At 41.8% G+C, this 23,980-nt stretch overlaps 1 protein-coding gene and 1 long non-coding RNA gene across 3 annotated transcripts; both read right to left on the reverse strand.

The window, feature by feature from the left end:
* Positions 1 to 1,712: 1,712 nt before the first annotated feature.
* LOC124144353 (glycoprotein-N-acetylgalactosamine 3-beta-galactosyltransferase 1-like) lies at positions 1,713 to 7,933 on the reverse strand. 2 transcript variants are annotated; one of them, XM_046513723.2, is made up of 3 exons: positions 7,466 to 7,933; positions 2,636 to 3,312; positions 1,713 to 2,024 (listed from the first exon to the last, which is right to left on the reverse strand). In XM_046513723.2, the coding sequence occupies exons 1-3, from the start codon at positions 7,689 to 7,691 to the stop codon at positions 1,914 to 1,916; spliced, it is 1,014 nt and encodes a 337-aa protein (XP_046369679.2). In that variant the 5' UTR covers positions 7,692 to 7,933; the 3' UTR covers positions 1,713 to 1,913. The 2 variants fall into 2 exon arrangements, with proteins under 2 accessions (XP_046369679.2, XP_048244993.1); XM_048389036.1 differs by lacking the exon at positions 7,466 to 7,933 and adding an exon at positions 5,843 to 6,081.
* Positions 7,934 to 14,149: 6,216 nt separating this feature from the next.
* On the reverse strand, positions 14,150 to 23,703 carry LOC124144373. Its single transcript, XR_006862403.1, has 4 exons — positions 23,569 to 23,703; positions 20,251 to 20,342; positions 18,515 to 18,580; positions 14,150 to 14,384 (listed from the first exon to the last, which is right to left on the reverse strand). It is a non-coding gene; the product is annotated as an uncharacterized LOC124144373 (long non-coding RNA).
* Between the last annotated feature and the right edge of the window lie 277 nt (positions 23,704 to 23,980).

The following is a 23,980-nucleotide window of genomic DNA, read 5'->3' on the forward strand; positions in this document are numbered from 1 at the left end:
CCCATGTCGGGAATCGAACCCGGGTCTTTGGCGTGACGAGCGAACGCTTTAACCACTAGGCTACCCGACCGCCCCTGCTGACTTGGTGGTGAAAGAGGTCTGCAGAATGTACGGAGCTCCAAGAACTTTAGTCACAGGCAGAGGAAGACAATTCGCTTCCAAGTTTGTCAATGCCATCTGTCAGTTGTATGAGATGAAACATACAATAGTACCTGCCTCATGTGTACAGCCAAGTTATCTATTAACACGTGGACTTGGAGGTGAAACGCGTGATTTAGAGTATCACAATAGGACATCGCTGTTGAAAAGGCACGTCTTCAGAGATAACCCTATGATGAACTCAGTTTCCTCTTCGTACACAATCTTTTGCTTGTATATATTCGCTGTACAGAGTTGCGTCCCTTGGGCACGCCAGAAACCTATGATTGTGGGTTCGAATCCCGGTTCCCCCCGATTATGTTTCTAGGTTTGTCAGCACCATACCCGTGCTCGTGGGTTTCACCGAAGTGTTAAACGCCTGAGACCTGCATCACTTTGGGCCCTCCTTCCACATTAAGCTGACATGCCGCGATATAACTGGAATACTGTTAAAAGCGGCGTTGAACCCAACTCACTCACTCACTCGCTTGTATATATTATTGACATCTGCCGTAATAAGCACCACTCATGTTCCTCAACAGCAGGGAAAAAGAAAGTATACACTTGAAAATTGGATTTGACGAAAACATTACAAACGTTATCAAAACGTTACTAGACTGAGACGTCGGCGAAACAGTGCAGACTTAAGGTTCAAAACACAACTGTGATACCCGTATCAAATACATTACCTTCGAATAACCATTTTCGTTTGTTTCAATTTTAGCCACCATCAAACATGGGTGTTACTTTTTTTTGCCCAGCACTGTACATTTTTCTTGTTAACAATTCAGCAGGTGTCAGTGGTATCGAAGGCATGTCTAAAAATGCTTGTTTGTTTGTTGTTTAACGCCGCACTCAGCAATTTTTCAGCTATATGACGGCGGTCTGTAAATAATCTGGACCAGACAATCAACGCATCAACCAAGTCAGCGAGTCTGACCACCCAAACCCGTTAGTCGCCTCTTACTACAAGCATAATCGCCTTCTAAAAATGAGACCAAGGAATAAGTATAATCTATTTCCCCTATATATACAGAAGGGTGGCTATGTAGAACCAAAGATAGAGTGTTATTTAACCCTTTCTAGGTGTATCTATCGAGCATGGCTTTGAATCAAGATTCGCGCTGATCAACAATATGTTTCTAGGTTTGTCAGCACCATACCCGCGCGCGTGGGTTTCAGGAGATAACGTCTAAGACCTGCGTCACTTAGGACCTTCCTCCCATTTTGAGCTGACTGTCGTGATCTTATGGAGAGGGAGTCCTAAGTTGGATAACTTGTTCCCAATCCATTTCAATCTGAATAAAATATGTTTAAATCAAATCTAACATATTTTGTTCAAAGTGGCGTAAAACAAAATTCACTCATTTACAGATAAGGAAGCCAACACAAGAGACTTTGCAATATCTGGTAATTAGGAATGACGTTGTAATGATATTGTGTTTCGTGTGAAAATATGTGCGATTCGTGACCACTCGTGTAATTCCGGAACAAGTCGAGTGGCGTTCTCAGAGGTTATGGAAAGAAGGCGTGGTGGTAAAATATTTTAGAATGAACAAGGTATAACATGCTCACGCATTTTTCGTATTTATTTACATATTTGTGCAGTACAAAATCCCACAACATACATCTTTGATACAATGCTATAATGTTTGCTACGACGCGGATACAAACATGGAAAATAATCGGCGTCAATCACATGATTCACCATATTTACCATTAAAATAGACATGTATACCCCTTCGTCCTTCAGACTGATCGAAGATTGCCGGAAACTACCGAGCGCCGATTTTAATGAGTTCGTAGACAAAAAAATGATGTCCACTGTTTTTGAGATAATAGCTCCTGCCGAAACTGATGAGGCTGCTGCTAATGCTCTGGGATGGCTGAAATCAGAATGGAAGTCATTTGATGATACAGGATTTAAACCGTGGTCCAGAAAATTACCTTGAATAGCACTGGCGCGGTGGTTCTGGCCCATTTCACGTGTTTAGGGTGGGGTAGCTTTGTGGTAAAAGGGTTCGCTCGTCACGCCGATGACCCGGGTTCGTTTCCCCACATGAGTACAATGTGTAAAGCTCATTTCTAGTCCCCTACCGTGAGGTTACTAGAATACTGGAATTCGGAGTAAAACCACCCTCATTCACTCAAAATAATCTTGCCTTACATATTGCAAAAAGAAAAATGCTTGAAATATATGTCATATATGTCATGTATATGCTTCTGACTTGATAAAGAAAAAGACAATGTCGGCCACAAGTCTATAAATTAATGGGTTTTTTTGTTTTTAAACTTAGGGACATAATTTGAAATAAAGAAATATCTGGTTTTGCGGATGTAGCTGACGGAACATCTAATCTCTATAAATAATCCAAGACACTTTTTCAGTTAAACGCCTTTCTTTTTTATATATAGTAAGAAGAACGGCGCGTGGTCTCTTTAAAGGCAACGAAAGACCGCGTTCCGTCTATACATGATTACCGCTTAATGTCCCTACCTTCACATCAGATTCCTCTTCGTCTACATTTGTTGCTGGGTCTGACCGGTAGTCCGACATCATCACACCAATATCCATCAACAACATCCGACTCTTGCCTTCTGAGTCTCGAGTCTCCCCATATCGAACACCAACTTCCTGCATGCATTTCGCAAACTGCAGACCAGACTGTATTAAAAACCTGTTACATTCGGGCGGTGACGGCCCTTGTGTCCCCAAAAGGTGAAGCCCTTTTCGGCTCAAGATCACCCCTGCGCACCTGTCTGCATAAACCAGTCCAGGAACGTCCGTAACCGACTTCATTCGGTGACCATAATATATGGGCTCATCCGGGTCTTTGTCAGACAGGAAGTGACGTAAGTTTTCCATAATGACGAATGGGATTTGCTCGGCTGAAAAGAACCAATCAGCGTCGTTGTAGTGGTGTTTATGAACATAACGGTAAGCCGATATCATCGGCGAGTCGCTCAGTGGAACCGACTTTGCCACCATGTCGAGTCCTATTGCGGGAAGAGAGTCGTTGTGGTTGTTTATGAAGAAGAGGAACTTTGTGCATTTGTTACCCCAGCTGTTCATGGTGATGTTGCGTCTCTTCTCGAATTCCTGAGTGCGCCGCAAGTATATCCAGCACAGGACCCGGATCTTCCCCTCTAAATGACGTGCCACCGTATCATTGGCTGCAAAGAACATGGTATAAATAAAGCGAAGCCATTAATCCAGACGGTACCGTGTCAGTAGTTATTTTGTGTGTTCTACCTTTATTGAACAACACATAATGCCTATTAATGACTGAGTGAGTTTGGCTGAACGCCACTTTTAACAATATTCCAGTTGTAGGAAAGCCCGAAGTGATGCAGGTCTCAGACGTGTAGCACATTGGGCATGGTGATACCAAAACTAGAAACATAACTGGGGCGAACCGGGATTTGAACCCTCAATCACAGGTTTCTGGCGTGATCAAGGGACGCAAGTCTCCACAGCGACTCCAAAATTATGTCGGCAAAATTATGTTGTGTATCATATCTCCATTCAATTTTGATAAATACCCTGGACCCATCAACAGCCGTGGAGCAATGGAGGTGGTGACGTCACTTCCGCTAGGAAGCCATGTGGCGAATATGTCCGGGGTGTTTTAACTATTCTTCACAATGGAATGGAGACTTAATGACAGCAATTTAGGATGCCACGAGAATTTGCAAGGGGTAAGTGTGTGAATGTGGTTTTACTCCGCTTTTAGCACTATTCGAGCAATATCAGGGCGGGGGACACCAGGAATGGGCTTCACACTCTGTACCCATGTGGGGAACCCAACCCGTGTCATCGGCGTGACGGGCGAATGTTTGAACCACTGGGCGACCTCACTTGGCATTTTGTATATAAGTATGTAACCCACATCTCTCGTCTATATGACGCCTTGATTCTATGATAGATAAACACAGATTATAGTGTTTCCAGTTGCATCCGTTTAAGGCGGGAGATGATGAAATGTAACACAGACCATTCCCAGTCTAGCAGGCCCTTACTACCTTGATACCTCGACTGAGTTTGCTATGGCTGATGACCTGTGAAGATCCGGGGTAGGCTAGGCCCCTAGCAACTCATGTTTGCCATAAAAGGCGACTATGCTTGCCATAAAAGGCGACTATGCTTGCCATAAAAGGCGACAATGCTTGCCATAAAAGGCGACTATGCTTTCCATAAAAGGCGACTATGCTTGCCATAAAAGGCGACTATGCTTGCCATAAAAGGCGACAATGCTTGCCATAAAAGGCGACTATGCTTGCCATAAAAGGCGACTATGCTTGCCATAAAAGGCGACTATGCTTGCCATAAAAGGCGACAATGCTTGCCATAAAAGGCGACTATGCTTGTCATAAAAGGCGACACTGCTTGCCATAAAAGGCGACAATGTTTGCCATAAAAGGCGACTATGCTTGCCATAAAAGGCAACAATGCTTGCCATAAAAGGCGACTATGCTTGCCATAAAAGGCGACTATGCTTGCCATAAAAGGCGACTATGCTTGCCATAAAAGGCGACTATGTTTGCCATAAAAGGCGACTATGCTTGCCATAAAAGGCGACTATGCTTGCAATAAAAGGCGACTATGCTTGCCATAAAAGGCGACTATGCTTGCCATAAAAGGCGACTATGCTTGCCATAAAAGGCGACTATGCTCGCCATAAAAGGCGACTATGCTTGCCATAAAAGGCGTCTATGCTTGTTTTACGAGGCGACTAACGGGATCGGATGGTCAGGCTCGCCGACTTGGTTGATGCATGCCATAGTATCCCAATTGCGTGGATCGATGCTCATGATGTCATTCACTGGATTTCGGGCCCAGACCCGATTAACTACAGACCGCCGTCATATAGCTGGAATATTGCTGAGTGCGGACGCAAATCAGAGGCTGATCAAAGGGGTGTTTATGTAGTTAACATGACCCGGCGTTGCTTGTTTGTGTTTAACACAGCTCTCAGTAATACAAATTTTATAATTTAACGTAGTAATATTAAGACATTGAAAGACCTTGAGTGCGGCTTTACACAACAAACAAACAAACAAACAAACAAACTATGACTGACTCCCTGCTCGAGCCTAGTCCTACTGGGTAGCGCCAAGGCTGACTGACACCAACAGCTGACTGGCGCTGTTCAATACGCTAATGATATTACAGTCATGTATACCCATAGCATGTCACCAAATACAATTCAGCTTTAATAGTGCATATCTGGTGACAGCTGTGTGCAAATATATCTTCCATCGTGCGGCAAATATAAAGGCGATAGTGAGTTTAGTTTAACACTTCTTTCAAAATAATCTCAGTCTTCAGTGTAAACACTGTGTTTAGGTGTTACACGCGTGCCAGATATGTTTATTCATTAACGCGTTTAGAAATGTATTTAAAATCCTAAACGGTATGAAAGTTTAATCTGAACGTGTTTAGGAATTAACAAGTGAGTGAGTATGATTTTACGTCGCTTTTAGCACTATTCCAGCAATATCACGGCGGGGGGGCAACAGAAATGGGCTTCCCACATTGTACCCACGTGGGGAATCAGACTCGGGGTTTGGGCATGACGAGCGAACACTTAAACACTAGGCTACCCCATGGCAATGAAATTAAATGTTTTAGAATATATCAGTATGTTCTAAGATAACCGGTATGAACATCGTCAAAATATGTTAGTTAATGGTATGAGCTCACGTAGTTTTATGCTGTCCATGTCGCCACAGTTCAGTTATATTTTGGGTATCCAGTCTTTGCGCGAGGCCTTGTTATGCACCATTTGTCACCACTCGCCCCTTTCCGTAACCCGCAAGAAGACTCGCCCCTCTATCGATAAATGTTATGTGCGAAAATACGACAAACCAATCAAAATGAGCGTCTGACATCAAGTACTTCCGCTAAAGAATCCCACAGGAATACTTTTTGATTTTACATATCTCTTGCATCTAAACATTTACCCAACTAACTGTTAAATGTGTTCAATGATACTGTATAATACCTTAAGTCCCGATGTGTCTCAAATGGCATCTGGAATATATATGACCTATGGGAAATATACGTGAATCATTACGCAACGAGTTGACAATTCATTAGGTTATGCCCGTTTGCCCTTAGACGGAACCCAGTCGCAAAAATGGACACGAGAGGGGCACGAGTCGCTATTCGGCTTGTCCCGGAATCACACGAGTTGGTCACGAATGGTTATGCACTTGGCATGTCGAGATTCCATATGTAAGCACAATTTCTCAGTCTAAAATGTCCCAAATACCGTTAAAGTTGCCATAACCATGGTGCACCAGGAAAACACATACCATTTGGTTTATAAAACGCCCAAAGTAAGATAAATAAAAGCGTCAAAACCCTTTCCATGCCTCTTCTAAACGCAGGGTCGATCATACGATTCCGACTATATCGTGAGCATGTGTCTAGCAATCAGTATAAAAAAGCGTATGTTCAATGATATAAGAACCTATGGATATGACTTAGTATGAATTTTAGACTCAGAAACTTCAGCTGTGGTTCCAGTAAATGAGAAATTTGTTGATGATTCAAAGGATTTTAGATAAGCCTATATATACTGCCAGACTAAAGAAAGTGTACACCCATAATAAATGGTGGCTAAAAATAAAACAGACAAGAAATGATTATTCGATGGTGATGTATTTGATACGAGTATTATGGTTGTGTTTTTTTGGACCTTACGTTTGCAGTGTTACAGCGACTGTTGTCAGCCTATTAACGTTTGATAAAGATTGTAAAGTTTTGGTCAAATCCATATTTCAAGAGTATACTTTCTTTTGCCCGGTAGTTTACACAACAGGGGAGGCTTCGTGACTGTTACAGTCACGACATGAAGGTAATAGCAATCCTGAATCCGTTTGAACTTAATTTAATGTGAATTTAAAATAATTGTTCTCTAAAGTCGTGAAAACTGTACTATTAATATGTTGGAGGATGAGGGGTGATTACAATCGACATTATATTAGTGGTAACGGTAAAAAAATTGTTTGTTTGTTTGTTTGTTATTTAACGTCGCACTCAGCAATATTCCAGCTATATGACGGCGGTTTGAAAAATAATCGAGTCTGGACCAGACAATCCAGTGATTGAAATCATGCGCATCAACCCACGCAATCGGGATACGATGACATCCATCAACCAAGTCAGCGAGCCTGACCACCCGATCCTGTTAGTCGACTCTTACGACAAGCATAGTCGCCTTTAAGGGCAAGCATGGGTTCACTGAAGACCTATTCTACCCCGGATCTTCCCGGGTCACTGTAAAAGTGCCAGAGTGACGACTGGATGGTTATTGCTCACCTTTAGCAAACTCTGGACCTCTGTTCAACAGGTTTCGACCTCGGACAAGATGCTCATTCCTTAGACCCTCATCTCGGGGCGCCATGACGTCAACTGGCAGCATACCAGACGCCACAGAAGCCGTGTCCTCCATTTCCACCAAGCACACCCCAACAAGCCCTAGACTGACCCCAGCAATCATCCCACAAAGAAAATGCATCACACTCCTCCGGCGAAAAGCACGCATCTTTACTTATACTAATTTTAATCCCGTGGAAACTCACTGTCACTCCAAATACATCGTGAAATCCCGAGCATATGTCATGCAGTAGAACCGATTGTACTACATGTTACCTCGGAGGAACTAGATGTACGGCCATGGATCATGAACACTTACATGAAATACTCGAACGGACTCGTTCAGAATGTCCCACACCAGTTCGATTAAGGCTTCCATCGATGTAGCGCCGGATGATACACTCTGTGTATGGTGCATGTGTTGCGCGTGCTGGTTCAGGGCCTGTTATCGAATGTTGGTGGCCCTCACTCGGGCTATAAAGGTATAAACCCAGATGTGACATATTAACAATAGTATTAATGTTGCTTACTGAAGTGTTATGCATGAGCATGGCAAGGTTAGTGATATTTGATATGGCGTTATGGTACTTTATATACTTGGACAAAGAATGTTAGGGATCATAAATATTTTTGGAGGTATCTTCTTACAGTGAGTGAGTGAGTTGAGTTTAACGCTGTTTTTGACAGTATTCCAGTAATATCACGGCGTGTCAGCTTAATGTGGGAGGAAAGCCCGAAGTGATGCAGGTCTTAGACGTTTACCACTTCGGCGAAACCTACAGGTAGGGGTATGGTGCTGACAAACCTAGAAACATAATCGGGGCGAACCGGGATTCGAACCCACAATCATAGGTTTCTGGCGTGCCAAAGGGACGTAACTCTGCACAGCGAATCGCGGCGCCTTAGACTGAGAGTGGATGGCCCGAGGTTCGAGCCCCGGCCGCGTCATACAAAAGACGTTAAAAGATGGTACTTGTTGCTACCCTATCTGACATTAAAGGCCTAAAACAAGGACTGGTTGGCTCGGAGTCCGTGCATTTTGTCTGAGTGGGTATTCTTGTTAAACTGCGGCATGGTATCTCAGCGGACAAGCTCTGTAAAATCGGCATTAGTCCGGACTAGAGCAAGCAGCCACCCACACACGTGCATGCACGTCGCTATACATGTGCAATAATCTAATTAATAACGTAAAACCACATTTCACCTTACCCACCTATAGTTTATGTCATACCATTTTGTGATCCTATTTCGCCGTTGCTGAGGTTGGCGATTACACGTCATCAAAACGGGTTAAAGCTCCCTGGAGGCAAATATTTTCGAACAAAATGTGAAAGCATTCACTTGAGTGTCAAACTAAACACTAGTGCCGTTAATATTAATGTTTATGTGGGTTCAAGGTATTGTGGGTAATTGAGAAACCATCAGAAACTAAATTCGACTGATTTCTTAGTCTTAAAATGAGTGAGTGAGTGACAAGGTCTAACGACGCTTTTAGAAATATTCCAGCAATATGAGCAATATCAGGGAACGCCAGAAATGGGCTTACACATTGCACCCCTGTCGGGAATCGAACCCAGATCTTCGGCGTGACGTCAGACCTAAAAACCTTGTTATGGTATAAGTATGTTATTGATAATCCGACATACTCGTTAATCCGACACAATCATATGCAACCAACAATGTCGGATTAACGAGACTTGACTGTAAAATTTCTCTATTATTTTGAATAATGACCTACAGCATCAGTTCTTCTTGTTTAAAATGCCCGTTCAGAACGGCCGGTGAATTTCTGGCTCAGAGCCAACTGCAAGAACAATTGCGTGATATCATCATCATAATTTAAAAATGGATAATTGACAACCACCTGTACCTTCGTGAAAGAATAATGGATCGTTTAAAAGGAGGCGTGACGTCATAGATATGTTTCAAATTGGAATTGACACCGTAAAAGACAATGACACAGGTCTGTAGAGAGGCATACTGCGCCGCTGTACACGTACAAGGAATACCTCAAACTAATCTTACCATAAACGGTTTACGACCGTTTTATTTTCTCTCCCAACAAATGTCAACCTCTGTAAAAAACAAACAGAATTATTACTTCGTGAGGGGAATTGTCCTGCTGCAGTCTAATTCTCTCTCTAATATTTTTTTTTGTTTTTTTTTTGAGTTGGCATATTTTGGAATTTTAAACAAATGTCATAGATTTGTGGATTACTACTTGTTGAATTCTTGATTTTTCTGACAACATTACACAACAACACAGCTGTCCTAATACTTAGAGATCTATAGCGAACATATGACATGCACATTATTGAACAAGCCATGGTGACATTTTGCTTTAACCGTGAGTCTCGGCATGCTTTGCGGGCGCATGCCCCTGAAGGCGAGTTCTGGTGCCGCCTTAGCTATACAATAGTGTTGACTTAGCATATTGACAGCTTATAAAATAATTTAAATATAAATGCGAATTTGATTTGCGGACATATTCACTGGAGAGACTAGAACATTGTGATAACACCAGTAGTTGGATTGACAGGAAAGTGTGTCGAAAGAGAACGCGGAATGTTCATATCAATAAGTAAACAGGGGTCGACATAGGAGTGAAAACTGAAAGGCGTCATGTTTGACACGAGGAAGTAAAGATAAGTAAAAGGCGTCATGTTTGACACGAGGAAGTAAAGATAAGTAAAAGGCGTCATGTTTAACACGAGGAAGTAAAGATAAGTAAAAGGCGTCATGTTTGACACGAGGAAGTAAAGTTAAGTAAAAGGCGTCACGTTTGACACGAGGAAGTAAAGTTAAGTAAAAGGCGTCATGTTTGACACGAGGTAGTAAAGTTAAGTAAAAGGCGTCATGTTTGACACGAGGAAGTAAAGTTAAGTAAAAGGCGTCATGTTTGACACGAGGAAGTAAAGTTAAGTAAAAGGCGTCAGGTTTGACACGAGGAAGTAAAGATAAGTAAAAGGCGTCAGGTTTGACACGAGGAAGTAAAGATAAGTAAAACGCGTCATGTTTGACACGAGGAAGTAAAGATAAGTAAAAGGCGTCATGTTTGACACGAGGAAGTAAAGTTAAGTAAAAGGCGTCATGTTTGACTGTGGAAGTATAGCGACGCAAAGGCGTCATGTTTGACATCAAAAACAGCGACTGTGATTCCTTGGAGGACACAGAATCCTGATATACAGCGACTGTGATTCCTTGGAGGACACAGAATCCTGATATACAGCGACTGTGATTCCTTGGAGGACACAGAATCCTGATATACAGTGACTGTGATTCCTTGGAGGACACAGAATCCTGATATACAGCGACTGTGATTATTCACTAGGTTTTAAGGTTTCGCTTAAGGCCCTGAAATTTCTATGATCGCTCTTCTCGTGTTCTGTGTTTTGCAGAATGCCAGAAAAACTCACAGCGAAAAGAAATATTTGATTTCCTCTCTTAATTCAATGATCCTCACCAACTGACCCATGTCGGATTTCATTATTACCATTGATTGAGTGCTTCATTGACACTTTGATGGTTTTGTCCCTTAACTGAAAGAACTTAACAATGATGCTAAGATTGACTAGTAAATCAATAAAACCAGCGTTGGAGTAGCATATGTGTTGATGCTGTCGTAAACAAAGCTATGAACACAGCTGTCACTTTTGATTAACAAAACATGATTAACTAAAATACAGGCACCAGGCGCCGGACCTCGCCGTGAAGAGTTGCGTCCCTTGGTTATAACAGGCTCCTATCAGTGTACGTTGTTATAAGATGGCTTCAGTGAAACACTGTTTATTCGGACGGTACCATTCCCAAATTATAGATTATTACACAAACTTCAATTTACTATTACCGACCTGTGGTCCAGTGTCTAGTGGTAGAGCGTCTGCCCGGAGAGCGGAAGGTCAAGGGTTCGATCCCCGGCCGCGTCATACCAAAAGACGTTAAAAGATGGTACATGTTGCTACCCTGTCTGGCGCTCGGCATAAAGGGCTAAAACAAGGACTGGTCGGCTCGGAGTCACTATGCTGTTTCTGAGTGGGGTAGTCATGTAAAACTGCGTCGTGGTATCTCCGTGAGCTAGCACTATAAATCGGCATTAGTCCGGACTAGTACAAGCAGCCACACACACACACACATGCGTGCACGTCGCTATAAAAGTGCGATAATCTTGGACGCGACGTTAAACCCAATTTCACCTCACCTCACATTAGCGGCGACAGTATGGCAGCATCACAAACAATGATGTCAAATTGCACGTGTTGCTCTTTAGTGCTCTTCAGTTTAGGGGGAAAATGGTTTCCAACTTTGCAGTTTTGTGATTTGTAATTTGTATTATGTCATTTGAGGGGAAACGGTTTTACTGTGTAGCGTCATCCCAAACTCCTGAAACATGAACTTGGATGTTCACTCAGCGAAATAGATAATCAGCTGCTGATGCAAATGAATAAATTATGATTTTTTTTCTGCAAAGCATTTGATAATAAAATTAAAAATTAAAATTACTCTGTTTTCCTTTGTTTGTTTGCATTTAGCGTAAACAATTATGAGGTACACGGATATGTTTTACCTCTAGGTATTAATACATTTCACGTAGTTTATCTTTGAATGAATGTAGACATTCCTGACGGTATTCCTCCGATGAACGAGGTGTCCAAGTTAAAGGGCTTTCATTGTACACAGGGACACTTCTTGTATTACAGTGCAGTAGGTACCAAAGAAGCAGAAAAATAAAAATATTAGGAAGACAAGGAAACTGAACACGAATTATGCGCAGAATAATACATTTATATGATGAACAAAGAACACTGCACCTTGAATTGTAAATGCCTTTGAATTGTAAAACAATTCACTAAAACGTGGCGAAAACGTAACCTATTTAAGTTGCGCATGTCCTATGCGATAAGGACACGTCTGTTGTGCATATTGTTTTACATTCTTGCCACTACGTCTCACTCGCAAAAATCGACCCTTTCACACACAGAGGACTGCAACATATCCACAACGACGTTGTACTGTATAGAAGTTTCAGCTCTCTATTAAAAAAGCACTTGACGAAATTGTAACTTTGTTCCCAGAGTGACTGTTGGCGTTGCGCTAGGTCTGATTTGAGATCCAATGATTGCAGCAGAGGCATGTGTTGGAGTATGTTCGTTAATCAATGTCGGAGCACTGTGACAGTTTGTATATTGTGTCAATTCGATTGGCATTAAGAGTGGAGGAGCTTGTAAACTACAGCTGTCAGACCATTGATCACTGACAACTCGCATTGTAAAGCTTGCAATTTTGCCATTGGGACTTTAGGATCAGCTTGTCCACTGTTTCGACAAATGAATATTATCATTGCACACATTTTGTTTGCACTCATAGTTTGCAAACGGAACACGTTTGTTCCGGGGATTTATTCTCATTGCAGTACTTATGTCTGTTTAATCTAATTAATCTGATAATTTCAGTAAATTATTCTTCGGTTGTATCCCATTCGTTACACATCCCATGTGGTACAAGTCTCATGTGTTTTCCTTCATAATGAACCACATTTGTTGCACACAATATTTGATACACGACCCATTCCTAATAAACCACATTTGTTGCACACAATATTTGATACACGACCCATTCCTAATAAACAACATTTGTTGCACACAATATATGATACACGACCCATTCCTAATAGATCACGATATGGCTGAAATATTGCGAATTGTGACGTAAAGCATAAACTCACTCACTAATAGACCACATTTGTTGCACACAATATTTGATACACGACCCATTCATAATAAACCACATTTGTTGCACACAATATTTGATACACACCCCACATGTTACACGCCTTATTTGTTAATTACACGCCCAATTAGTTTCACACCTTGTATGTTAATTAAAAATCCCATTAGTTACACGCCTTATTTCTGAATTACACCCTCCATTAGTTCAATGCTTTATTTGTGATGTACACGCTCCATTAGTTACACGCCTAACTTGTTAATTACACTTCACGTTAGTTACACGCTTTATTTGTGAATTACACGCCCCATTAGTTCCATGCTTTGTTTGTTAATTACACACTCCATTAGTTACACACCTTATTTGTTAATTACACGCCCAATTATTTACACGCTTTATTTGTGAATTACACGCCCCATTAGTTCCATGCTTTATTTGTGAATTACACTCTCTATTAGTTCCACGCCTTATTTGTGGATAACACACTCCATTAGTTACACGCTTTATTGATGAATCACAAACTCCATTAGTTAAACGCCTTATTTGCTAATTACACACCACATACATTATTTGTGAATTACACGCTCCATTAATTACATGCTTAATTAAATTACACAGCAAGTTAATTTCACGCCTTATTTGTTAATAAAACCCATCATTAGTTACACGCCTTATTTGTTAGTTACACACCACATTAGTGTTGAATGTTTAATGAATACAGAAAATCAGCATTCTCATCATATGCTTGCGTTTCTTTTTTTGAAAATGTATAAATCGGCTTTCAACGGTTATTTATTTTCAATAAATACGGAGCCGAAATATTACTCCGTATGTTTTGCCGAGCACAATAACATCTTTGATAATCTCAGTTGGCCCAGCCCGAAACAAGAACAAAGGATTGAGTATGTTGAACCCATTTATTGCTGACACAGATATCAGCAGGGCAGACGCACGACAAGCTCTTCACAAGATTGTGTTGTTTTTGCTGCCGTTGCTGCTTCCGTTGCTGCTGTCATTGCTGCTGTCGTTGCTGCTGTCGTTACTGCTGCTTGTATTGCTTGTCTTGCTTGTCTTGTAAGGGATGTCGATTAGCGCCTTCCCGGAGGGGCACCGCCATTGTTGCAACAAGTTCTCCCACCTGAAATAAAATAAATAAATAAATTCCATTTCTTTTTTAGAACGTAACCAGTTACACACTGCTGTTGCTGAATTGTGTTTTACGCAGTTGTAGTGGCAATGTTCCAGCCATGGGGCGCCGGGGGACAGATGTAGAAAGTAGCCCTCGTCACTACTTCACAGGTATGGAATAAACTACGTTCCTCCATCTGTCAAAAGGGTAAACCCATGAAGTATTGGCTATGGCAAGAAGCCTGGTGATACTCATGTTATACTGGTGTACCATCGAAAAAAACTTATCGGGTGACAACAGCGTTATTTCTGTATTACAAGATTCTAAAATCAGGTGACTGCAGATTTATTTTTCCTCATGACTAGGAGTTATTTCTACCCAGTCAACAGCGATGTCGGAGGCCAATCATTCGTCACCACTTGCCCCTTTCCGTAACCTACAAGAAGACTCGTCCCCCTATTGTTGAATGTTATGTGCGAAAATACGATAAACCAATCAGAATGCGCGTATGATCTCAAGTACCTCAGTCAAAGAATCCCTCAGGAATAATTTTTGATTTCACATATGTCTTGCTTTTAAAAATATACCCTAGATATAGTTAAATGTGTTCAATCATACTGTATAAATACCGTAAGTCCCGATGTGTTTAAATAGACGTGAATGATTACGCAACGAGTCGGCAATTCTTTCAACAATGCCCGTTTGCGTTTAGGCGGAACCCAGTCGCAAAAATGGCCACGAGAGGGGCACGAGTCGGTATTCGGCTTGCCCCGCAACACGTGTTGGTCACGAATGGGCGGCCAATATGTAAAGGAAGGTTACTCTGCTCTCGCGGTATACACACAATTTGTACAACGAATGGCGATCGCAAGACGTGACGGTGACGCATCTCTGCACAGCGAATTTACGCGTAACTGACCCCTTGTACACTTTGATTTGGCTCAACAAATATCTTTGATCATTCTTGTTGATTGACACTTTGGTCCTAGATTTATATGTAATATATTTGTTTACTGTTTACATACAGAAGAGCCATGATTGTATGCATTGCCCTCACAAACTCACGTGACCAGGGGGTAATGGGCACGAAAAGGATATGTAAGAGAACAAAGAAAGAAGGGTGAGTGAGTGAGCGAGTTGGGTTTAACACCGCTTTTAACAGTATTCCAGTTATATCACGGCGTGTGTCAGCTTAATGTGGGAGGAAAGCCCTAAGTGATGCAGGTCTCAGACGTTTACCACTTCGGTGAAACCCACGATCACGGATATGGTGCTGAGAAACCTAGAAACATAATCGGAGCGAACCGGGATTCGAACCCACAATCATAGGTTTCTGGCGTTCCCAAGGGACGCAACTCTGCACAGCGAATCGTGGCGCCTTAGACGACTGGGCCACCCGTGCCCCCAAGAAAGAAGGGAAGAGACATGGAGACATACATATATATTTAAGAAATAAACGACGAGTGGATGTTGTGTAATGTTCAATGAAACGCTGCAGGGAGAATAAACCATGAAGGGCACAGTCCCGAGTGGTTTATTCTCCCTACGGTGTTTTATTGTACGATAAACAACGACCACGATTCGTGTATTTCTTATATGAGATATCACCATTATGTACAGCATCTTTAAGGATGTTAGTAAAATGTACAGATTTTAAAAATATTTAACCGTATTTTAAGAATGATGACTCCTTTAATACAATCCGACCTCGGTAATTTCGAACGTGTCCATTTTATTATCAGGGATTTAAGTTTGGTATTACCCAGATATTTTCACAATTTACATGTCGATTACCTGCACCTTTTCTCCCCAAACCGATTGTCATATCTTTACCGCTTTTGGATGCGATCATTGTGTTTACCTTCGTTGCCAAGCTACATCTATGGGGGACAATTCAGAAGACACTTCCCCCTCTCAAAAATAATGTCTTCTAATTTACGACGTCATCAAGTTCGACGAATGTCCAGAAATGAAAGAACTATGTTCTTAAGAAAACAATGTTAACTTTTGAATATACTGCTTTTAGGGATACTCGAGGGTAGCATTTTGCACGGGCACACCGTGCTTGACACGTGAGCTATCGTCACGCATGACTGATTACATCTCGATTCTTTCCGTAATTATAATTATCATTCATGATTGTTACAAATATTGGGACCAAACTATAATTAGGGTGTGCGTAACCTTTTTCTTTGTGTATATAAACACACACACACACACACACACACACACACACACACACACACACACACACACACACACACACACACACACACACACATATATATATATATATATATATATATATATATACAAAGAAAAAAGTTAAGCACACCCCTATTTCTGAACCATGCCAAATGGCAAACATCATGGCATGTGATGACAGGAGCTGGGCGATACCAATGTCATCGGATAGAACAAACATTTGACAACAAATAAAGAAGACATTGGTGAGTTGTGATTGAAATTTACTGACATAAACATCATGGTAACACAGGTACTGTTGTTGACCTCAGACAATACTTACAAAAAGTATGTAGCTGCATGATTAAGTAAACGAGCTACGTTCGATGTTTCATGTGAAAATGTTCCTTAAAGTCTCTACTTGACATAACACGTGAAACAGATCAGTAGGGGTATAACCGCCACGTGCCCGGATGACACATTCCACCCTACGTCTCATGCCTCCAGTCAGACGTTGGATCTGTTGATGGGTCAACAACAACCACTCCTGATGCAATGCTACTTCCAATTGGAGTAAATCGTGTACAGGAGGATCTCGTGCCTGTATGAGCCGCCCCAGAATATCCCAAACATGTTCAAGGGGGTTCAAATCTTGGCTTATTGTTGGCCAGGGTAGAGTCGTCATTGCATTGGCCCTCATGTAATCTACGACTGCATGCGAACGATGAGGCCTGGCATTGACACCCATGTTCTGAAGTCGAGTAGCAAGAGGTTGGATGTCAAAATGAGGAAGGACGCAATGCACCATGCTAAACGAGCAGCTTTGTGGTGATCTCTCAACAAGGGACGCTTTATGACTCGTCTAGCCCTCAGTTCGCTGCTTTCAGCCGATTCCTGACGGTTCTGGTGCAGAAACGACGATTGGGTAACCGCAGCCGTTTCAGAAGAGTACTTGTTTAAAAAGGCTTCTCGGCGTATGAGAGGAAGAAGGTCCCTGTCTTCGCGATGTGTCTTCACTGGAGGTCTTCCGGATCTGGGACGTCCCTGTACATCACCGGTCTGAGCATGTTTCTCGACTAAACGGCTTACGACAGTGCGATCATACCCCAAATTCAGACCAATGGCATTAGAAGACATTCCTGCGTTATGCATGCCGATTATTTGCCATCTTGTGGTGTTTGATAATCGCCTTCGTGCCATGGTCACACAGTGTCATGGAATAACTGAGCTTAAGGAAATATGTAAACGTTGCATGACTGATTACATCATCTCGATTCTTCCCGTAAGTATATCATTCATGACTGTTACAATAATTGGGACTAAACAATAATGAAATATATTAGGGTGTGGGCAACCTTTTTCTTTGTGTATATAAACACACACACATATACACATATTAATACATATTTATATCATTTTAACACATACACAGTCAGCAGTTACAGAGCAGTCACCACAATACTCAAATCTTGTTCTTTTTTAGTTTTGCTTTTGCAGTACAGTCACCTGGAACATTCCTAGTGTACACAATAAACTGATTCATTGTTGTCAGATAACCCGCGATGTCGATGGTCCGTGGTCTAGCGGTAGAGCGTCCGCCTGGAGAGCGGAAGGTCCGGGGTTCGATCCCCGGCCGCGTCATACCAAAAGACGTGAAAAGATGGTACTTGTTGTTACCCTGTCTGGCGCTCGGCATTAAGGGGCTAAAGCAAGGACTAGTCGGCTCGGAGTCAGTATACTGTGTCTGAGTGGGGTATTCATGTTAAACTGCGGCATGGTATCTCCGTGAGATAGCACTATAAATCGGCATCAGTCCGGACTAGTACAAGCAGTCACACAAACACACACACGTACATGCACGTCGCTATATAAGTGCAATAATCTTGGACGCGACGTTAAACCCCATTTCACCTCACCTATATGGGTACAATGTGTGAAACCTGTCATTTCCCTACCTGCTTGACACTCTCCCCTGACGCATTCCTCTCCTTCATCACATGCTGGTGAACATTGCTCTTCAACTGGAAAGGACAAAGTGATAGAACTCAAACAGAAAGCAGCGGATAATGGTTTTAGAAACGGTGTACTACAGGAACTACTACTAGTAGAAGTAGCGTGAGTAGTAATAGCAGCAGCAGTAGAAGTACTATCAGTAGTGAGTGAGTTGGGATTAACGCCGCTTTTAACAAGTATTAGAGTTATATCGCGGCGTGTCAGCTTAATGTGGGAGGAAAGCCCAAAGTGATGCAGGTCTCAGACGTTTACCACTTCGGTGAAACCCACGAGCACGGGTATGGTGCTGACAAACCTAGAAACATGATCGGGGCGAACCGGGATTCGAACCCACAATCATAGGTTTCTGGCGTTCCCAAGGGACGCAACTCTGCACAGCGCTCGCGGCGCCTTAGACGACTTGGCCACCAGTGCCCCAACTATCAGTAGTATTTGTGGAATTAGTAGTAGTAGTAGTAGTAGTAGTTAGTGGTACTTACAGTTTTAGTAACAGCAGTAGTAGCAGTAGTGGTAGTAGTAGTATTTGTTTGGTGTTTAGCCCCGCACTCAGCAATACATCTAGCTGAATGGGATTGTTTATCAGAACTTTTATTCCACCCCCGATCTTAACGCAACCACCTCCAAAGTGATCGGGTGGGCGGCCACAACTCCGCCGAGGTGGTTCTGCTCTTGACGTCGCCGTGCGTGACATATGGTGTCACAGTGGACGCTGACTTGACGTGCGACGTCACGCTGTGGAGAACAGGGTTGAAGCATTCCCGTAGCGCTCCATCTGTCATTTTACCTCTCATGTGAAATCTCTTCAAAAGATCAAAATAGGTAACTTTCTTATCTCTGCGCTTAGGAAGATTGTTGAGAGTGGCACTGATATGGAATTATTTATCTGGACTTTTATAGAGAACGTTTGCAGCAATTCCTCCTGAATATTCCTCATTTCTTGAAAAAAAGCACGACAGCGACATTTGATGGGTTGTGTTTCTTCGTGCTTTTTGGTAAACATTTTTCCAGATTCAAATAAGTATTTCATGTTAAGCCTGTTTAAGTAACTTTTGTCTCTGAGTATATATGTATTACCTGTAACTTGATTTGAAGATACTCTAACACGTCAACACTACTAGTACTGTTACTAAACTGAGGGACAAAAGAAAGTGTGTGTTTGTTATGTAAAGGAATGAAGTGTTATCACATTTGATTATGGCTATTTAACCATCCCTCATTCCTTCGACAGGTTGTGAAAAGTAATCTATGGCTGGGTAATTTTGATTTTCAAGTATAAGACGTTTAAGGTACCCATCAACAGTTGTTCAAATTATGTTTTAAAAAATAAAACCACGTGGAAGTATTCTTTGAGTGCTGACTATGCTCCAGTACAGTTCATTGTTTGGATAAGGGGCGGTCGGGTAGCCTAGTGGTTAAAGCGTTCGGTCGTCACGCCGAAGACCCGGGATCAATTTCCGATATGGGTACAATGTGTCCCCCGCCGTGACATTGCATGATGTTATTGCTAAATGCGGCGTAAAACCATACTCACTCACTCACTAAAATTTCTATCCACTGTTGTAAATTATTTGGATCGATTCTCTTTGTTTTTTAATGACACAATGACTTTGGTTTGTGAATATTGAACCGTGTGAGACTGTCTGTCCTTCTACTCAGTACGTATCATACGAACACTTACCGCTATTAGACAAAGATGCAGACCACGCCACTGATGTCACCAACAGCACCACTACCACCACCACCGACACATCCTTCATCGTCAATCGGTATCTGCAACGGTCAAAGACGTCCATTATCCGTGACAAAGACCCCAGAGAAACCAAGTTGATAACTGTACATGCAGGTTAATGAGTCGACTGGTCATCGTCCTGGATTGATGCCCTTGAGGATATGCTGTGTGATGCATTTGGTGATGTGTTGTGTGATGTGTTGTGTGATGTGTTGTGTGATGTGTTGTGTGATGTGTTGTGCATTGTGTTGTGTGATGCATTTGGTGACGTGTTGTGTGATGTGTTGTGCGATGTGTTGTGTGATGTGTTGTGTGATGTATTGTGAGATGTGTTATATATCTACTGATGTGTAGAGTATGCGTTTTGCGATGTGGTGTGTGATGTATTGTGAGATGTGTTATATATCTAATGATGTGTAGAGTGATGTGTTGTGCGATGTATTGTGAGATGTGTTATATATCTAATGATGTGTAGAGTGATGTGTTGTGCGATGTATTGTGAGATGTGTTATATATCTAATGATGTGTTGTGTGATGTATTGTGAGATGTGTTATATATCTAATGATGTATAGGGTGATGTGTTGTGTGTTGTGCATTGTGTTGTGTGATGTGTAGTGTGATGTGTAGGGTGTTGTGTTGTGTGATATGTTGTGTGATGTGTTATGTGATGTGTGATGTGTAGGGTGTTTTGTTGTGTGATGTGTAGTGTGATGTGTTGTGCGATGTGTTGTGTGATGTATTGTGAGATGTGTTATATATTCAATGATGTATAGGGTGATGTGTGGTATGGTGTGTTGTGCATTGTGTTGTGTGATGTGTAGGGTGATGTGTTATGTGATGTGTAGGGTGGTGATGTGTGTGATGTGTGGGGTGATGTGTAGGGTGATGTGTCGGTTGATGTATTGTGATGCGTGATGTGTTGAGTGATGTATTGAGAGATGTGATATGTGGTGTGATGTGTAGTGTGATGTGTAGGGTGATGTGTAGTGTGATGTGTAGGGTGGTGAGGTGTGTGATGTCTAGGGTGATGTGTAGGGTGTTGTGTCGGTTGATGTATTGTAAGATGTGATATATGGTGTGGTGTGTAGTGTGTGGTGTAGGGTGGTGAGTTGTGTGATGTGTAGGGTGATGAATTGTGAGATGTGATGTGTTGAGTGATGCATTGTGAGATGTGATGTGTGATGTGTAGTGTGATGTGTTGGTTGATGTGTTTGGTGATGTATTGTGAGATGTGTCATGTATTTGATGATGTGTAGAGTGATGTGTTGTGCGATGTGTTGTGTGATGTATTGGATGTTGTTTTGTGTGATGTATTGTGTGATGTATTGTGAGATGTGTGATGCATTGTGTGATGTATTTGATGATGTGTAGAGTGATGTGCTGTGCGATGTGTTGTGTGATGTATTGTGAGATGTTTTATATATCTTATTATGCATAGGGTGATGTGTTGTGTGGTGTGCTCTGCATTGTGTTGTGTGATGTGTTATGTGATGTGTTGTGTGATGTGTGGTGTGATGTATCGCGCGATGTGTTATGTATTTAATGATGTGTTGTGTGATGTGTTGTGTGATGTGTTGTGAGATGAGTTGTGTGATGTATTGCGCGATGTGTTATGTATTTGATGATGCGTTGTATGATGCGTGGGGTGATGTGTTGTGTGATGTGTTGTTTGGTTTATTGTGAGATGTGTGATGTATTTGATGATGTGTCGGTTGATATGAAGGGTGATGTGTTGTGTGATGTGTTTTGTATTTTATGATGTGTTGAGTGATGTGTAGGGTGATTTGTTGTGTGTGCTGGTCGTGTGATGTATTGGGTGATGTTTTGTGTGATGTATTGTGTGATGTATTGCGAGATGTGTTATGCATTTGATGATGTATAGGGTGATGTGTTGTGTGATGTGTTGTTTTGTTTTTTTGTGGGATGTGTGAAGTATTTGATGATGTGTCGGTTGATATGTAGGGTGATGTATTGCGAGATGTGTTATGCATTTGATGATGTATAGGGTGATGTGTTGGGTGATGTGTTGTTTTGTTTTTTTGTGGGATGTGTGAAGTATTTGATGATGTGTCGGTTGATATGTAGGGTGATGTATTGCGAGATGTGTTATGCATTTGATGATGTATAGGGTGATGTGTTGGGTGATGTGTTATGTTTTTTATGATGTGTTGAGTGATGTATAGGGTGATTTGTGTGATGTGTTGTGTGATGTGTTGTGTGATGTATTGTGAGATGTGTGATGTACATGATGATGTGCTGTGTGATGTGTCGGGTGATGTGATGTGTGATGCTTTTGGTGATTTTCTGTGTGATGTGTCACTTGCTGACTGATTTTCTACAGTCATATGAAAAAATCGAGTATTCTGTGACTTCTTCTCTACTTTTGAAACATTATACGATACAATTAACTTTTTTCATAAAAACGATTAATTCATATTTGGTCACTGCATTGTCAATTTGCAATTAAAACTCTCTGAAAAATTAAAAAAGGTTTTTGCTTGTTCCATAGCACAGCATCCATAAAAGTGGGACTCCGTAGTCCAACTGTCGAAGCGAAAATAGAACTGTGACTGAAATACTAAGACTAAATCCATTTCTCGTACCACTGTGATCATGTAATGAAGCAAACCTATGTTACAAACTGCAGTATTTAAAAGGACCTATCAGTGCAAAATAAAGTTCGTTCAGTGTTGCGCTTGTCATGGATAAGATTCAAAAGATGTTAAAAGGTCCGGCGGAATTATTAATTATCTTTTGCGACATATGAAATATACCTTCGGCCACAATTTTACAGACTCTCGGTGGTAGAGCGTCCGTCCTTGGAGCGGAACTTCCGGGGTTCGATCCCCGGTGGCGTCATGCCAAAAGACGTTACAAGATGGTGCTTGTTCTTACCCTGTCTGGCGCTCGGCATTAAGGAGATAAAACCAGGACTGGTCGGCTCGGAGTCAGTATACAGTGGGGTGTCCAGGTTAAACTTCAGCTTGACATCTCAGTGAGATAGCACTATGCTTTAGTCCGGACAAGTAGCCACACACTCACGAGCATGCATGTCGTTATATATGTGCAATATTTTTGAACGCGAAGCTCAACACGTATCACCTCTAATCTCACATGACTTGTAATTCGTTGACGCAAACAACAATCAACAATCGCGTTATTTCAATAAAAGACACTAAAAACACCAAAGGTTTACTTGTTTTAAGTGATCACCTTTGTGTATATGGTAGTAAGAACATGGTTCTCCTTGGAATCTAAGTACTTACAGAGAAGCAGCGAAGTCAGGCCAATCAAGAAATATCAAAGTTAGACAGCGAGGCTTTATACATGCATGAACCAACAGATGTTTACTATGAATATAAAAGCTAACGTCAATACCACATCCACATCACACAAAGAACTATAAGCATATGAAAATGCGTGGGTCGACGTATTGACCCCCAGGAAATTAACACCAGCCAATGCCAACCAAAGACGTCAGATAATTACCTTGTACTAATAGAAGCTAAGAGAACTGCCCATAGACCCATGCAGCAACAAACTGGGTTCTCAATCAATGAGATTATGACGGATACAATTCCAAGCATGCGTGTCCTTTCTTTATGTTTACCATCCAAAACTGGCTCCCACAGGAGAAATCGCTTGGCAAGCATCAGAGATTTTCCACTTTTATCAACT

The sequence above is a fragment of the Haliotis rufescens genome, unplaced genomic scaffold, assembly GCF_023055435.1.
Source record: "Haliotis rufescens isolate VD_foot unplaced genomic scaffold, xgHalRufe1.0.p SCAF_10, whole genome shotgun sequence".
Taxonomy (NCBI): domain Eukaryota; kingdom Metazoa; phylum Mollusca; class Gastropoda; order Lepetellida; family Haliotidae; genus Haliotis; species Haliotis rufescens.

Coding starts and splice junctions, on each gene's coding strand:
- LOC124144353 (XM_046513723.2), bottom strand. CDS start 7,691: ATGCGTGCTTTTCGCCGGAGGAGTGTGATGCATTTTCTTTGTGGGATG. Junction 3,313..7,465: donor AGGTCCAGAGTTTGCTAAAG/GTGAGCAATAAC, acceptor TGTTCTTTGCAG/CCAATGATACGGTGGCACGT. Junction 2,025..2,635: donor AAGAGGAATCTGATGTGAAG/GTAGGGACATTA, acceptor TTCTGATTTCAG/CCATCCCAGAGCATTAGCAG.